The sequence below is a fragment of the Babylonia areolata genome, chromosome 29 (assembly GCF_041734735.1).
Source record: "Babylonia areolata isolate BAREFJ2019XMU chromosome 29, ASM4173473v1, whole genome shotgun sequence".
NCBI lineage: Eukaryota > Metazoa > Mollusca > Gastropoda > Neogastropoda > Buccinidae > Babylonia > Babylonia areolata.
The window spans coordinates 27,200,251-27,218,603 of NC_134904.1; the positions used below are offsets into that span (position 1 = coordinate 27,200,251).

At 41.6% G+C, this 18,353-nt stretch overlaps 1 protein-coding gene across 1 annotated transcript in view; it reads left to right on the forward strand.

Annotated features, from left to right (window-relative positions):
* Positions 1 to 16,319, forward strand: part of LOC143302313 (matrilin-1-like) — a 19,263-nt gene extending 2,944 nt beyond the window's left edge. Inside the window, exons 4-12 of the mRNA XM_076616924.1 lie at positions 262 to 392; positions 2,324 to 2,475; positions 2,958 to 3,161; positions 6,304 to 6,377; positions 8,497 to 8,511; positions 9,475 to 9,667; positions 10,967 to 11,147; positions 13,355 to 13,553; positions 15,431 to 16,319. Coding sequence (XP_076473039.1) covers positions 262 to 392; positions 2,324 to 2,475; positions 2,958 to 3,161; positions 6,304 to 6,377; positions 8,497 to 8,511; positions 9,475 to 9,667; positions 10,967 to 11,147; positions 13,355 to 13,553; positions 15,431 to 15,474 — 1,193 coding nt within the window. The 3' untranslated portion in view covers positions 15,475 to 16,319. The remainder of the gene's footprint in view (positions 1 to 261; positions 393 to 2,323; positions 2,476 to 2,957; positions 3,162 to 6,303; positions 6,378 to 8,496; positions 8,512 to 9,474; positions 9,668 to 10,966; positions 11,148 to 13,354; positions 13,554 to 15,430) is intronic.
* Positions 16,320 to 18,353: the final 2,034 nt, after the last annotated feature.

An 18,353-nucleotide genomic window follows, 5' to 3' on the forward strand; every position in this document is an offset into this window, starting at 1 on the left:
ATCCTTTCCCCCTCAAGAAACAGCAAATGGTTTATTTGAATATACTCAGACAAATATTTAAACAAATAGTTTCCCACAAGGTGTTGTGTTTGATCCCTTTCTTATTTCACACACACACACACACACACACACACACACACACACACACACACACACACACACACACACTTTTGAACCTTTCTGTTTAGAGACGCATAAACTGATATACTTTTTTTTTTCTTTCTTTTTTCTTTTTTTAATATTTCATTCTTTATCTTTCAGAGTGTAAAGGTAGACCACTGGAGCTTTCCTTCGTGGTGGACGGATCTGCATCGATCTGGCAAGAGAACTTCACATATGCTCTCAACTTCATCGAAGACTTCGTCGACGGGTTCGATATTTCACAGTCTGCTGTAAGCACCTAGGGTGAAAATGATGATGATGATGATAATAATAATAATAATAACAAAAGGTAGAAGAAGAAGAAGACAACGGAAAGTAATTAGATCCGAGTGACCATGGGAGTTGAGCCCGCGAATTACATCTAAGAGAAACCCGAAGCACGCGCACAAAACTAACTATTGGTTGATTTCGTGATTTACGTCATTATGACAAAATGACAGCAGCTGCACACCAGACTCCATGCAAAAACGTGACTACCGCATTCCCCGGAAGTGACAATTGTAAACATGTGAAACAGTGATGGCAAGTAAGGGGATGCAACTGCATAACAAAATGTAACTCCTATTAAATCAATACGCAAACTGGTTGCTGGAGCACCGTATCAAACTGAAGGTATACCAGTGACTGGCAAATTTTACAGGTAACCAGTGCAATATACTGGCATACTTTTCTTACAGAACAGTTCTGTTCCATGCAAGTTCTCTGACTGTAGAACTATTGTGTCTGCGAACAAAGTTTTACATCCAAAGGAAATAATGTCGTATTAGCATTACAGGCAGTGCAATGTGGGAATTAAGTTTATGCTTCCTAGAATAAATCAACAACAATAACAACAGTATTTCATTCGTTTATTTTGAATAAATGAAATATGCATGTATGTCAAACATAAAAAGGCTAGCTTTCTAATTCTTATTTGTGGCAAGCACACGCGTGCACGAATGTGTCCGCGCACGCGTGCCTTCTTCACACAAGCACACTTACACACAACCTCTCTTTCTCTCTATGATATACACACATACACACCCACACGCACGCACACGTATACACACACACACACACACACACACACACACACACACACACACACACACACACACACACACGGAGAAGGAGAAATTGAGAGAGAGAGAGAGAGAGAGAGAGAACAAGAACAAGAACAAGAACAAAACTTTAATCTCCAGGCCTCCGGCCCCTAGAAAGAGGTCAAAAGTACACAATATGGTGATCACTCAACCACAACAAAATGTAAAATACGTACTAACTTAACCTGTAGAACAAAAGTGCTTCTCGTGCATTGTAAATTAATTCTAACTTTCATCATTGTTGTCACAGAATTCCTGTCGTATCTTCAGGGCATTAAATATATAAACGCATAGTTTACGAATACTGTAAACAGAACCATTCTTCATCAAGTGAACATACGATTGACCTTCAGAGTTCAGATGTTTTTGCCGCAGGTCATTGTAAAGGACACAATTGTTTATAAAATGGTTTTCATCTTCGATTACATTACAACGTTTACATGCGTAATTTGAATTACATTTGAATGTTCTTCTAAAAAATGATCCATTTATTGGGAGCAAACCAAGCCGTAATTTTACTAAACAGTCCCTAAAACACTTTTTATCCACATATTCAAAATATTGCTCACACTGAAAACCAGTTTTAAACAGTCTGTAGTTATGATATATATCTTTAGACATTACTGAGAGAGAGAGAGAGAGAGAGAGAGAGAGAGAGAGAGAGAGAGAGACAGACAGACAGACAGACAGACAGACAGAGGCAGAGCGAGACACAGGCAGAGACAGAGACAGGCATAGATAGAGAGACAGGGAGAGATAGAGAGACACACTGATAGATAGATAGATAGATAGATAGATAGATAGATAAAGAGAAAAAGAGAAAGAGAAGATAGTCAAAGAGAGAGAGGGGGAGTGAGAGAGAGGGAGTGAGAGAGGGAAAGAGAGAGAGAGGGGCACACAGACAGACAGACGGGAAAGATACCGAGACGCTTCCAAACTAACAAACACACGAACAAACAATTAAACACACAAGCAAACAAACAAAAAAACCAAAACAACAACAACAAAAACAACAACAACAAAAAACCGGGGTGACATAAATGACGTCACACTGACCACTAACGTCACTGTGAACACAGGTGCGCGTGTCGCTGGTGACGTTCGGTGACGTGGTCTACACGCAAGACGCCTTCGGGTTCTCGGCCTTCAGCAACAAGGAAGACTTGAAGCAAGCCATCTCCAAGATCCCTTACAGGAGTGGTCTGAAAACCAACACCAGTGGAGGGATATGGTACTGGTCTTTCACTCTTTCTGTTTATCTCTCTCTGTGGAGGGATATGGTACTGGTCTTGCACTCTTTCTGTTTGTCTCTCTCTGTGGAGGGATATGGTACTGGTCTTGCACTCTTTCTGTTTGTCTCTCTCTGTGGAGGGATATGGTACTGGTCTTGCACTCTTTCTGTTTGTCTCTCTCTGTGGAGGGATATGGTACTGGTCTTTCACTCTTTCTGTTTGTCTCTCTCTGTGGAGGGATATGCTACCAGAGTCTTTCGTTCTTTCTGTCTTTCTCTCGCTGTCAAACAGTCTTGTTTCGTTGAAATGTGTAATTTTGTTCTTTGTATTTTGTGTGTGCTGATATTTAGTTTACTAGAACTTCATTAGGGGCCGTAGCCTTATGAATTACCATTCCCTCTCTCTCTCTCTTTTCTTCCCACTCCCTCTCCCCCCCTCCCTCCCGCTCTCTGTCCTCTAACTCTCTCTCCTCCTTGCACAGGTACATGCTGCATCAACAAATACCGCAAGCTCGACCGGGTATACGGCGAGTGGCTGTGGTCCTCACAGACGGCAATTCCCAGGAGGCCGCTCTGACAAAGAAGGCTGCAGATGACGCCCGGCGAGATGGCCTGGAGGTCTTCGCCATCGGAGTGGGACAGGACGTCTCTCTGCAGGAGCTCCACAACATCGCCAGTGACGACCGGTGAGTACCAAGGAATGAACTTGATGCAGAAAGGGCGCGTACAAACTCCCATGCATTGTGTTGTGTCTTCACAGCGCCAAACATACACGAACGCAGAAACAACAACGACAACAAAACAAAACAAACAAAAAACCCACAAGAAATATAAAGCGCCTGCACATCAGACAACACACACACACTCTCTCTCTCTGTCTCCCTTTCTCTCACTTACACACACAGCAACAACAGCAGCAGCTGTAGCAACAGCAGCAATAACAACTGCTAGTACTACTACTACTACTGCTGCTGCTGCTACTACTACTATACTGCACTGCTAAGAGAGAGAGAGAGAGAGAGAGTCTCTATGAGGGGCGGACTAGAACCCCCTCACCCTACCCAGATCTAACACCCAGATAACACAACACACAGACTTAGAGAAATAAAAGTTCAACACATACACACACACACAAACACACACACACTATATATATATATATACACACACACACACACACACACACACATATATATATATATATATATATATATATATATATATATATATATATATATATATATATATATACATATATATGTGCGTATGTATTCAATATATAATTATGAAAAAAAACACCTAATACATTAAGACATTTGACACATTTCAAATTTGACATCTAAAATACAACCACAAAGAACAGTAATGATAACACAGCACGCACAATATCTCAGTATAATGGTGCCTTCATTCCGCTGATGATCTGTTGGGTTCACGTCGCTTTCAGTTCAGAAGTGAAGATTTTCACAAGGCACATGTCATATGTCAAGCAACAAACATGGCTGTCCGACGTGTACAACACCCAAAGGAAAGAACATGATGAAGGGTCAAATCAACCAGTCCAACCCCAAACTAAAAGCCATATAACGTGATCCAGAGCACGAACCACATCCACCAGTTCAAACGTTCCACGCGAACGACAAGCACCTCAACGACCAAGCACGAACACCAGTTCAAACGTTCCACGCGAATGACAAGCACCTCAACGACCAAGCACGAACACCAGTTCAAACGTTCCACGCGAATGACAAGCACCTCAACGACCAAGCACGAACACCAGTTCAAACGTTCCACGCGAATGACAAGCACCTCAACGACCAAGCACGAACACCAGTTCAAACGTTCCACGCGAATGACAAGCACCTCAACGACCAAGCACGAGCAACATCCACCAGTTCAAACGTTCCATGCGAATGACAAGCACCTCAACGACAAAACATTTTCACATTCATACAGGTATTCGAAATGTACAAATAATATTCCCCGTTCTTCCTCTGGCCACAGGCATTCGTAAATCACTCTGTCACAAACACTATGACGACCAAAGAAGCAACAACGAACTCCCCCGTTGGGTTTACGTCGTTTCAGTTCAGAGGAGAAGATGTTCACAAGACACAGCATACGTCAAGCAACAAACAGGGTAGTCCCACGTGAACATCAACAAACCAAAGGAAATCATCTTGAAAAAAAACTTTGGCTGGAGAGGATCATATGCACAACGTCCAAAAATTCACTGTGACTAGAGCTCCACACAGTCAGTTATGTTCGAAGCATATAAAGGCTTTCGATTCCTCACATATGATACAGAGAATAAACACAACACTATGCGATACGACATACACAGTCCCTGTCATACCGACTACATTTCTCAAACTATATAGAACATTAATTAGATTACATGGAGAATATGGTAATATTGTGTGGCGCGTATACCTTAAGAGACAATCTATAGCAACAGAAAGGGTCCAAAGATGGGCAACTAGATCATTAAAAGAATGCAAGAATATGAGTTATCAACAGACTTACATGCTTAAATTCATACTCACTAAAAGGTAGAAGATTAAGAGGAGATTTGATCGAAACTTTTAAGATATTAGATAAAATAAATGATGTAAATGCAAAACATATCTTTAGAATGTCGGATTATGATAGTACAAGTGACTCAGGAACGAAAATTTGTTTAGAACACTGCAACACCAATCTTAGAAAACATTCATTGGCAAACCGAATAGCACAAATATGGAATGCACCACTAGCCGAAGTTAAACTTGCACAAAATACTAACACGTTCAAAAATCTCCAAAGCACCATCTTAAAAGAAAAAAAAAGGTTATGATGAATGAAAGAAAAGTTCTTGCAGAAGCGTACTTGCGTATCCCGCCCAACAACAACAAACAAAAGAAGAAAATAGATAAATAAAAAGAAAGAAGTGAAGATGAAGATTTCGATGGGGACATAAAATAGGCCTACACTACTACTACCACTACTGCTCCCACTTTCCTAGTTCAGTTGGTCCTCCTCTTTCTCCCAAACCCACACGTCACACACCTAAAAAGAAAACGTCACACACAAAATCGCGTCACGCAAAACACTGTAAAACACTACCGTAACATGTTATGGAAAACCCCTTCACTGTGCAGGAAAACAACGACATGAAAACACGAACAAAGGGGGGAAAAGCAACATAAATGAAAATAATTGAAATAAACACGGACAATATTCGACTGCAACATATTCAAATGAGGAATGTGAATGTCATGAGTTGAGAGAGAGAAGGAGAGAGAGATGGAGGGAGGGGGGAGAGAGAGAGAGAGACGGACAGAGTGGCAGACGGATGCGGTGCGGGAGCAAGACGAACTGAGAGAGAGAGAGAGAGAGAGAGAGAGGAGGGGGGGGGGGCAGACAAACAGACAGAGGGAGACAGACAAAGAGAGGAGTACATACAGATAAAGACAGATGGACAGGGAGACAGACAAAGAGAGGAGTACATACAGATAAAGACAGATGGACAGGGAGACAGACAAAGAGAGGAGTACATACAGATAAAGACAGATGGACAGGGAGACAGACAGACAGACTGACAAACTGACCGAGTTTTTTTCTTTTCTTTTTTCAAGCTTCAAAAACTTTATTACTCAAAGGATAAAGATTTTATGCATCGCCTAGTTTTCCAGTCTGTCCTTGTGACAACTACGAGAGAGAGAGGGGGGGAGTGATGGAGAGAGAGAGGGGGGAGGGAGGGGGAGGAGAGAGAGGGGGAGGGAGGGAGAGAGAGAGAAACCAACGGGTAATTTCTTAACAACTGTCACTGTGACTATGTGATTCCAGACACGTCTTCGTGGTCTCCACATACGACATGCTCAGAGACATCAAGGACCGACTGAAGTACAAGGCATGTGCTGGTATGTATGGTGACAGTGATGATGATAACAATCACACCAATAATGGCAATGATAAGAATCATCATCTACCACCACCACTACGATGATGACGACGACCACGACCACCACCAACAATGATAATGATGGTGATGATAATGATAATAATAATAATCATAATAGTGATAATAAAACATTCATGTATGGTACTTCTGTACAGTTTGAAGATTCATACGGGTCACACACACACACTCGCACGAACGCACGCACACACGCACGCATATTACTTGAGTGATGCTACGAAAACAGACACACACGGACAGACTGGTAACTGTGGAATTAGAGTTCACAATGAAAACCCGTGGATGTCGCTTCTCGTGGAGTTACCAGTCTGGTTTGTCGTGGTGGTGGTTACACACGATCACTGAGATACACACAGAGAGAGTGAGAGTGAAAAAGAGTGATGTGTACATAGACAATTGAAGGAATATTTAGAACATATCTTTACGTAGTAGAAGACGTCATATACGGTCAGAAGGAAGACGTAAAATAGCATTACGTCACCTGTTATCAGTGTAGTCTGTGACCAAGCTGCCGGGTGGCAGCAAAAATTCAGATTTTTATTTTTTGTTTAACAAAATAGGTGCTGGTTTTCAACTTTGTGTTATATATATATATATATATATATATATATATATATATATATATATATATATATATATATATATGTGTGTGTGTGTGTGTGTGTGTGTGTGTGTGTGTGTAGGATAGTCAGTCGTGTCCGACAATGACCATCAGAACAGCAGAGAAGGCAACTGCTGTCCCGACTATTTGGGCTAGAATTTGATTATAGTGGACAGTGTCTTGCCCAAGTTACATCCCACTCAAGTCCGGCAGCCAAATGCACGATTTTGGGCTTGACCGAAAAAAAGGTATCAAAATGCCTCAGCTGTTTTGAGCTCTTTAGTGTCCTCAGATCACATATCCAGCTGTTGCTACCCTGTTATTGTTGAGCAATTTGATATATCTAACATGGCCGCCAAGATGGTGGCCTGAACCACCAAAAAATTGGTATCAAATAATATTTCAAATACAAAACGCTATTTTTCTGATAGACACCCAAGGAAATGTTAAGCAGAAGTTATCTTTGTTTGCGTGCATGTTTACATTTCAAAGATGGCGGCCGAAAATAAAAACAATTACAGCATATTATGTTTGGTTTCACTTAGAGCGATAGTTTCTTTCTTTTTTTACGAACAACAGCTGTGTGTTTAGAAATACTGCCTATAAGTAGGCGGCACTGCCTCGAAATAGGTGGCTGTCTTGTAGTGCCACAGTCTCTTTCAGGGACAGGAGGCGGAAGACCAGGCACCCGTGATGACAGGCGGGACATTCCGGAGTCGAGTCAGACAGCCGCACTGGCGCACATGGTCTTAGCGGCTATGGTGTGCCGTGTGGACAAAAAGAAAAGAATGCTTATTTTGATTTTTTCTTTATCTAATTTTGTATAACAAAAAAAAGAAAAGAAAAAAAAGCTCAATGATGAAAGGTTGCATCAGTCGGATATTAAATTTTGATATATACGTATTATGGAACCCCAAACCGCCGAAAACAATTTTGATACCAATTTTGAGGGGTTCCAGTGGCTTTCTGCCAGACTAATCTCTCGGCCAAGAGTGTTTTCGGACGGTCGGCGTTGGGATGGTTCTCAAAGGCCAACTAGCCCCCAAGGTTGCAGCACAAAGAGCCAGTGCAATCTTGCCTTCTTGTTTGAGTGCCATAGTCCTTCACAAAAGTCTAAGCTGTAAATGATTTCCCATTGCACTGGAGAAACCATTGATGATACAGCTATCACTTTGCTGTTGGGCCAACTGTAAACTTATATATATATATGTATAACATATGTATGGTTGTACACACACATATCTGTCTATCTATGTATCTATCTATATGTATGTATGTATGTATATATATATACGACTCGTATATATATATATATATATATATATATATATGTGTGTGTGTGTGTGTGTGTGTGTGTGTGTGTGTGTGTGTGTGTGTGTGTGTGTGTTTGGTGGTGGAAACAGAGCATAGTGTATACAACTGTAATATTCTAAAACGGTTTTTTTATATACAATTTCAGACGAACCCGAGCCCAGTGAGTAAATAAAATCTCTGTTTTCTCCGTTCTTCTCTGTCTCTGCTTTTCATTTATTTTTTGTTAATCTGTCTCTGTGTTTCTGTCTCTCCGTCTCTGTCTCTTTGTTGGCATGATATGTGTAAAATATGAATGTGTGGAATGTTTCAATGCCCCCGGAGGCACATGAAACAAAACTTCTGGCCTTTGCCTTGCATTGCAAAGGCCTTTGCCTGTGCGTGCGCGTGCGTGAAAGTGTCTGTTATTCATCTATGATTTGTTTGTTCATTAATTATTCAGTTCTTTCCTTCATTTATTTACAAACCATTTGTTTTAATTAATCAATTGATTAATCAACTAATTGATAAGCCATTCATTCATTTAAAAAAAATATGTTCATTCATGTATTCAACCACCTGTCTTTACTTTATTTTTTATGTATTTATTCATTTTTATTTATTTATTTTTTTTATTTTTTCTCAAGGCCTGACTGAGCGCGTTGGGTTACGCTGCTGGTCAGGCATCTGCTTGGCAGATGTGGTGTTGCGTATATGGATTTGTCCGAACGCAGTGACGCCTCCTTGAGCTACTGAAACTGAAACTGAAACTGTCTTTATTGCTTATCCAGCTGATGTTTATTTATTGGTTTGTCGGTTGAATGATTAATTATTAGTTAATTGATTATTCATTAGATTGATTACAATAATAAAGATAATGAATACTTATACAGCACACTATCCAGAAATGTGCTCTAGGTGCTTTACAAAAACACCTTTGTTTTACATAACACATTACATCAATGTTACATACACACACCAAAATGTGACTAAAATTATCAATCAAGAAATCAATCAATCAATCAATCAATCAATCAGTCAATCAATTCATACACTCATTTATTCATTTGTTTATGTCGATTTTCATTTATGTATGTGTTCATTCATTAAAAAAACAAACAAAAAAAAAACCGAAACGAAACAACAGGCTGCAAAATGGACCCGGTAGACCTGTCGTTCGTCATCGACTCCTCCGCCAGTATCGGTGAGGGCAACTTCTCCATCGGCATGAGCTTCGTACGGGACTTTGTGGACACCTTTCAGATCAACCCCAGCACCGTCCGTGTGTCCGCCATCACCTTCGGGGATAAACTCTACCTGGATGATGCGTTCGGGTTCGAGTGAGTGGGGATGGATTGTTTGCTGAGGGCAGTGGGTGTGGGTTAGGGTGGTAGTGTATATACATATATATCTATCTATATCTACATCTACATATGTTATATATTATCATTATTTTATTCTATTTGACTTATCTATTTATCTTCAAAGGGACTGAAAATAAAACATCGAGATTTATTGGATTTTTCTCTCTTTTTTTCTTTTTTTTCTTTGTTGCTTGGTCCTAGGTGTTTGAATGAATTCGAGTGAGGCAGTTACTGAACTTTTGGTTTTGATGTGTGCATGTATGTGCTGTTATTGTTGTTGGTGTTGTTCTCTTCTTCTTCTTCTTCTCCACTCCCTTATTCGCTGAACATTGATTCACGCTCTGCTGCAGCTACTACTGCTACTGCAGCTACAACTATTGTTCCTTCTCCTCCTCACACCTTCCCCCCTCTTCCTCCTCCTCCTAATACTACTACTACTATTCCTGCTCCTCCTCCTCCTACCACTACTACTGATATTACTGCATCTACAACTTCTTCTCCTCCTTCTCTTCTTTCTCCCTCCTCCTCCTCCTACTACTACTACTCCTGCTCCTCCTTCTCCTCCTCCTACTACTACTCCTGCTCCTCCTTCTCCTCCTCCTACTACTACTCCTGCTCCTCCTTCTCCTCCTACCACTACTACTCCTGCTCCTCCTTCTCCTCCTACCACTACTACTAATATTACTGCAGCTACTACTCCTCTTCCCTCTCCTCCTCCTCCTACCACTACTACAACTACTACTCCTGGTCCTCCTTCTTCTCCTCCTACTACTACTACTACTATTACTGCAGCTACTCCTCCTCCTTCTCCTCCTTCTCCCCCTCCTCCTCCTCCTCCTCCTCCTCCTCCTACTGCTACTCCTGCTCCCCCCCTACCACTACTACTAATATTACTGCATCTGCTACTCCTCCTTCTCCTGCTTCTCCCCCTGCTCCTCTTCCTGCTCATCCTCCTCCTCCTACTACTACTCCTGCTCCTCCTCCTCCTCCTACTACTACTACTCCTGCTCCTTCTCCTCCTCCTTCTCCTCCTACTACTGTTACTGTAGCTACTACTCCTCTTCCCTCTCCTCCTCCTCCTCCTACTACTAACTACTACTACTCTTGCTTCTCCTTCTTCTCCTCCTCCTGCTACCACTGCTCGTGCTCCTCCTCCACCACATACTATAACTACTACTGCTTCACTGATTATTCACCCTCTTTTCTTTTCTCTCTTTTCAAACCCCCTCACCACCACCCCCAACTCACCCCCCCTCCCACTTTTGGTTCGTTCAGTGCCTACACGAACAAGAAGGACCTACTGGACAGACTGAAAAGCATCAGGTGGCAGCACGGATCGCAGACCGTGACCGGAGCGGGCATCCACTACATGCGCACTGTCCAGATGCCCAGGGCCAGACCTTCAGCCGCCCACGTCTGCATCGTCATCACGGACGGAGAGTCGCAGGAGTATGAGGTACTCGGCGCTTTAAGTTCGGTCTCTGGACTGAATGTAGGAGCTATATGAATTATATGCAAGAGGCGCAAGGCCTTCAAGACTCACTTGCGCTATGCACTTTATCCAGTATATGAATCATGAGAAGAAAAAAAGAAGTAGAAAATGTGTTCTGTACTGAATGTTATTAAGCTTGGCGAAGACAAGAAAAAGAGGCAGCTTATAGGTTCCATTTAAGCATATTCAGGTCGGAAGTAAACAGACTCACAGCGCTAAACAGAACCTACTACTGAAGAATAAAATATAACATTTAAATTGATGGGTTTTTTTTTTAAGTGTGATGAAATGATCGCGGCATTCGAGATGATAATGTCGTTTAAATCATGTCATTTTGGTGTATCTCGATTATTCAAGTTTTCTTTAATTAAAGTCTCGGGTAATTGAGACGTTGCCGTCGCCTCAGGCACACCGCAAGAAGTAGCCGTTTTCTCCAGATCTGCGGAGATCCACACCAGGCTCACAGAATCTGCGACGGTCGATTCAATTTTTTCTATATGTTCATTCTATTTATTTCAGTATCCACTGTGTAATATTCATATGCAGTTAACACGTCGATGGTGTAGTTAGTGTCATTTTGTGTTTTGTCCAGAATTTGTATTTCTTTTCTTTTAATTGCAAACAAGAAAAACGAGGTCATGCTGTCTTCAGATCCAAACACCTATTGTGGTTTTCTGGATTCGGAGCCTCAGTGACATAAACCGTTCATGATCCGGAAATACAGCTTAAACCGGAAGACTTACAACCTGTCATTGGTATTAATGTGAAGATTTTTTCCTGCTGTTTAATCTAAATTTGGTATTGGCAGACAAAGTTTTTACAGAGAAAATGAATTTGTTAAAGTTTACCACGGATACACACACACCCTTCTACCTCCTCCTTCGTCCTCTCACTTCTTTCCATCATTCCAATCACATTTCTTCCTTTGATCATTCCCTCCTTCCTCTTTCCTTCTTATTCTGTCCCTCAATTCTCCGTGTCCCCCCAATCCCCCATCTTCTTCTCTCCTTCCTACCCCCTTCCTTTCTTCTATCATCCTTCCTTCCATTTGCCCTGCTTCCATCCTTACTCTCTCCTCCTCTCCCTGTCTCTCCTTCCTTCATCCCTTCCTTCCAACCTACCTCCTTTCTTTTCCTCCGTCTTTTGTCTCCCTCCAGTCCTCTCTTGATTCCATCCTCACTTTTCCTCCTCCTCCTTCTCTCTCTCCTTTTTCTTCCCTCCTTACATCCTCATCTTTCTTCCCGCGCTTTCTCTCCCCCTCCCTCCTCCTCCATTCCTTCCCCCTCTTCCTCTCTCCTCCTTCCTTCCTCCTCTTCCTCTATATTCTTTCCTTCACACCTCCTTCCTTCCTCCTTTACTTCCGTAGCTTGATGTAGCCTGATGTACACGAAAGTGTGTCTTTACAAGTGACTGAGAACGTTGATGTTTTTGACTTGTTGCATTCATTATCGGTTGTCAGTTTAACAGTTCTCTTTTACGAAGTCCATTGATTAATTTCCTGTGATTTTATTTAGATTATTTTTCAAATTTCGCCCTCATTCACATCCCCCATCCCTTCTAACCGATAATACTCAAATGTATACATAAATGCTTTAACAAAATGTCATCAGTCACCAATATGTGTGACGGGACATTAACAAAATTCATCCTCCTCCTCCTTTACTTCCCTTCCTTTCTCCCCTTTCTTCCTGTTTTCCGTCCCATCTACCTTACTTTCTTTCATCAACCTCCTCTCTTTTCTCTTCCTTCACACAGTCTTCCCTTCGTTATTCCTCCCTCTTTCCTCCTTCCTTCTGCTTCCCTCCTCCTCCTTGTCAGCGTTTGGTAGGTTATGGAAACATGAACATACTCAGAAAGCGTACCCCCGAAAAGAGTATGACTGCCTACATGGCGGAGTAGATAAATACAAACGGTCATACACGTAAAATGTTGCATGTATGTATGAGTATGTGTACGTGACTGAAACCTCATTGAATGACACAGGAAGCGAATGATGAGCACCCAAAGGGCAGCCGTCAGCCGGCATTACCCAGGTAGGCAGCCTGTTGTGCAAATGACCTCGTGTTTGTAAAGCGCTTAGAGCTTGGTCTCCGACCGATAATAGGCGTTTTTGAAGTATCCACATCCTCCTCCTCCTCCTCCTCCTCTCTCACCCACCTCCTGCCTTCCAGATGACAAAGGACGAGGCCCGTCACGCTCAGAATGCAGGCATCGTGATGTACGCGGTGGGGGTGGGGCAGGTGGGCAAACAGCTCAACGAAGAGGAGCTGCTCAACATCGCCGGGGACCAACGCCGCGTGCTGACCGCCAACAGCTACGCTCAGCTCAACCTGCTCAAGGACAAACTGGCCAAGAAGACTTGCGAAGGGGGTGAGTCTGCTTGGAGGGAGGGGGTGGTGGAGTAGGAAGGAAGGAGGGAAGAGAGGAAGAAAGGAAAGAAAGAATGAAGGAGGGGAAGGAAGGGAGATTGAGATTGAGATGGTTTATTCATATAGGCCACACAGCCCCTTTGAAGGAGGTATACAATAAAATGCTGAAGTCATACATTGAAAAGTCTTCATGATGTAACACATACACTTCTCCATTTGAGTGCTTTATACAGATATAGAGCGAACTCCTTGACAGTCTTTTCATTTGTTGATGACATGAACAGGACAAGTCTAAACAGGCAAGGGTATTGACAGTATTTAAGTGGAATCAACTGTCCTCTAAGATCTCTTGATACTGGGCAACAGCACAAAGTGAACTTCGTCTTCTTTAGATTGTTGACACATTGGACAAATCACATTTTGGACATATGATTTTCGATACCTATAATAATGGGTAAATAGTAAGAAAGGGAGAGAGAGAGAGAGGGAAAAGGATGTAGGAAGGTGAAGGAGGTAGAAATGAAGAGTGTAAGACAGAGAGAGAGAGAGTAAAGAATAAGGCCGGAAGGAAGAAAGTCTGATGTAGGAAGAAAGGAAGGAAGGAAGCAAAAGAGGAGGAGAGGAGAAGAGAGAAGGAAGATAAAGGGAGATAAGAAAGAATGATGGAAGAGAGAGAGAGAGAGAGAGAGAGAGAGAGAGAGAGAGAGAGAGAGAAGAAGGTCGGAAGGAAGGAAGTTTGATGTAGGAAGAAAGGAAGGAAGGAAAAGAGGAGGAGAGAGGTGGAGGACTCGAGGAAAGGAGGATTGGAAAGTGACTGAGGTTGGCCTAAAGGATGGAAGGAAGAGAGGAAAGAATGAAGGAAGGAAGGAAGAGAGGAGGAGGGGAGAAGAGAGAAGGAAGATAAAGGGAGGTAAGAAGGAAGGATGCAAGGAGGAGAGAGGAACTTCTAAGACAGGAAGGAAGGAAGGAAAGAAAGGACCATAGGAGAAGAGAAGAGGAAGAGAAAAGGAGGTAAGAGGAAGGGTGGGAGGGAAGGAGAGGGAGGAATTAGGTATGAAGGAAGGGAGGAAAGAGGGAGTGACGGAAACAGGAGGGAAGAGGAAGAGAGGAATTGAAGGATGATGGAATGAATGAAAGTGTTGCGGTTATGTGTTGTTGCGGTTGTTGTTGTTGTTGAGTGTGTTGTTCTTACTGTTCATGTTATTGTTGTTGTTGTTATTGTTGCAGCTGTTGTTGTTGTTGCTGTTGTTGTATTCTTAATTTTGTCATTTTCTGTTATGATTGCCGTTGTTGTTGATGATGTGTGCAAGGACACACACACACTGCGCGTCTCGGAATGGGTGGCCCGATGCATGGGAAGCAACTCTGAGTCATAGTATGTGCCTGTCAGGAGTAACGTCCCCTGCATTTTCTCCCGCGTCATCTTTCTTTCTTTGTCTCTCAGTATTTGTGTGTCTGTTTTTTGTGTTTGTTGTTGTTGTTGTTGGGTTTTTTTGTTTGTTTGTTTGTGTGTGTGTGTGTGTGTGTGTGTGTGTGTGTGTGTGTGTGTGTCTCTCTCTCTCTGTCTGTCTGTCTGTCTGTCTGTCTCTTTTTTTCCATGTACCCCGCCCCCCAGCCAGCCCAGCCTCCCTTTCAATTTTCTCCCTTTTCTCAAAATAAATTCTTTTAAACCCCGAGCTGGGTGGAAAAAAAGCATGTTTGATTTTGCCAATACTCTGACTGGTTTCACTTAGTTTTGTTTCGATTCTCTCACTATCTTTTTATTCATTGTGACTGGGCTGACTGCGAACTGCTATGAAAAAAGCAACCACAAACACCAAAACAATAACAGACTAGCAAATAATAATAGTAATAATCATACTATCCCTTATTTTGCAGTGGTCGAAGCCCTCTCTATCAAAGCCGCCAGGTTCAGGGTGTAAAACTCAGTCCATCAGTTCATGCTTTGACCCGGATGTGACAACCGGCAACAGGAAGTGACATCACTCTTCAGAACCTCAGACTCTGTGTTGATTGGACGACTGTGAATTTGTGATAAATTGCACCACATTCACAAGAGTTCTCTCTCTCTCTCTCTCTCTCAATTTATTTTTATCGTAATGAGTTTATTCAGAACACGTTGCTGAGCTGTGGACTGAATAAAGTTGTTGCATTTATATTATTTTACTTTTTTTTTTTTTTTTTTGATTCTTCATGCGCCAAAGGAAGTGAGTTTTGTTTTTAATCGAGAAAGTGTTTGACGACATTTGGATAATAATTTTATAGAACCATTGTAAACTCGGTAGAAATGAGAAGTCTACGTCTTCAAACTCTACATTCAAGTTTTCCGCTTTCCACAGGAAGTAGACCTACCAGCTGAATATAATCACGCTTTTCCCTTCTTTCAGCAAAATTCCATATCGAGGACTCAGGCAAACTGAGGAACACTCCCAAAGGCTGCCGGCGATACCCCGTTATCCACAACTAACATGTGCTGTGAGTGTTTTGAGGTCTGGTTGATACGGAGCTGGAGCAGATATGTTTTAACCAACCTCGTTTAAGGTTGTTTTATTTGTATGTTTTCCATTTTGAATGTTTCCAGCATAGCTTTTCGTGAGCGTGGTTCAGCAACGAAGAAAACAGAATAAAATTACAACAGAATGCAAGACTTTTTTGCTGAATTAATATTCGAAAGTGTGATGATTTATTTTCAAAGTTTTTTTGTTGTTGTTTTTTCTGTGTAGAAGTTTGCATTTCATAAACAGAATAAAATTACAACAGAATGCAAGACTGTGCTTTTTGGCGAAAGTAATATTCGAAAGTGTGATGATTTATTTTCAAATTTGATTTCTTTTTCTGTGTAGAAGTTTGCATTTCATTTTTATGTACATGAAGTCTAAATGTATTTATGCGCGTGTGCGCTCATACACACGAGGACACGCACGCACGCTCGCACGCACACACGCTCGCAAACATGCGAACTCACGCACGCGCGCGCGCGCGCACACACACACACACACACACACACTCATGCAAGGACTCGCGAACATCAGAACTAATTTTGCTAAGTAGCATCTGCATTTATTCCCTGTGAAAAAAAAGAAAGAAAAAAAGAAAAGAAAACACGCACATACATATACACTGACACGCGCCATCAAGGCAATCCTACATTTCGGGGGGAAAAAAACGAAAAATCAACACATATAAAGCAAGCAAAGAACGCATGTCACCGAGGAAAAAGAAAAGAAAAGCGAGAACGTAGCAATACATATTTTTGATAAAAGAGGTGCCGCCCAGCACGTGGCAGATCAGAGTTCTGGAAGTGTATGAATGCTGGAACATACTGCACGGAACATATAACAGTTTTATCGCCATCATTGGTTCTAAATAGCACGCGCTAAGGTGTGTGTTTGTGTGTGTGTGTGTGTGTGTGTGTGTGTGTGTGTGTGTGTCTCCGAGTGTTGGTGATATGTGAATATTTTCTCTCATATATTCATATATAAACATGCACATATAAACATGTATATTTCTGATTTAATCATATATTTATTCATTCATCATGAAGTGTATCTACAAAGAGACAGACCCAAAGAGAAAGAGACACAAAAACCAACTGAGCAAATGAACTTGGGTTTATTTATTTATTTATTTTATTTTTACAAATCTACCATTCAAACTTTGGTATGAATATTTTGCACAAATCAAAGATTAATGTTGTGGGCGTGCTATTCACCGCAAGTATCATGCGCGGTCGCGCGCGCGCGCACACACACACACACACACATTTATATGTGCGTTCGCACACATAAAACTATGTTTTGTTCAATAACGTCAGATCTGGCCTGTTTATAACAGAAAATAATGAGGGTTGGGACAACAACAACAACAACAAAACAACAAAAAACAACCAAGAACAATCAATCAACCAGCCAACAAGCAGCAGACACAACAACAACAACACACACACAGACACAGCCACACACACATACACACAGAGACACTCACACACAGACACAAAAACACACACAGACACACACACACACACACCCAGCTCCCCCCCCCCCCCCTGCACCCCCGCCCCCCCTCCCACGAGCACGAGCACCCTTAGGAACTGAAAGTATTGTTTCGGGATTTAATGGTTGTTTGAAAATTGACTATTCAAACAATAATTCTACATTTCTTCATGTAGCCCTTCACCGCTTGTATGTATCCAGTATATGTAACATAGACAATTTGTAACTGGTATTTATGTTCAAATTCTTCAATCGACAAAAACACACCATTATCATTAAGCACACACACACACACACACACACACACACACACACACACACACACACACACACGACATGTCAAATATCACTCAAAGTGAAAAGACATTAAATTAAAGAAAGAACTCCGAATTACCACCAAAACACAATCGTCTAAAATTGTCAGTCTTTGTTACGTTTACTCCCTCAGCCACCCATCTTGTTGGTGATGGAAGAAAAACACCATCCACATGTTTTTCGTTTCTGTTGATCAGTTCTTCCTTATTATTGTTGTTTTGGTGTCTTTCTTCCTCTGTTGATGTGGCTTTCATTTCTACACATTCTGTAATCTTATGTTCTTACTCATTCGTACGTTCCCCAGTTACACGTTTTTCATTGTAGCATTGGCAATTGTTTCAGATATTTTCTTCATTAGCAGAACATCCAAAAATAGCTAATCCGGTATTGAATTTCGTGTTTTGGAATATTATTAAGACCTTCAGTAGAATAGGGTAAAGCTGAGTTTTCTTCTCTCACATTTTCATAACTCCTTTATTTCTTCTACAAATAAA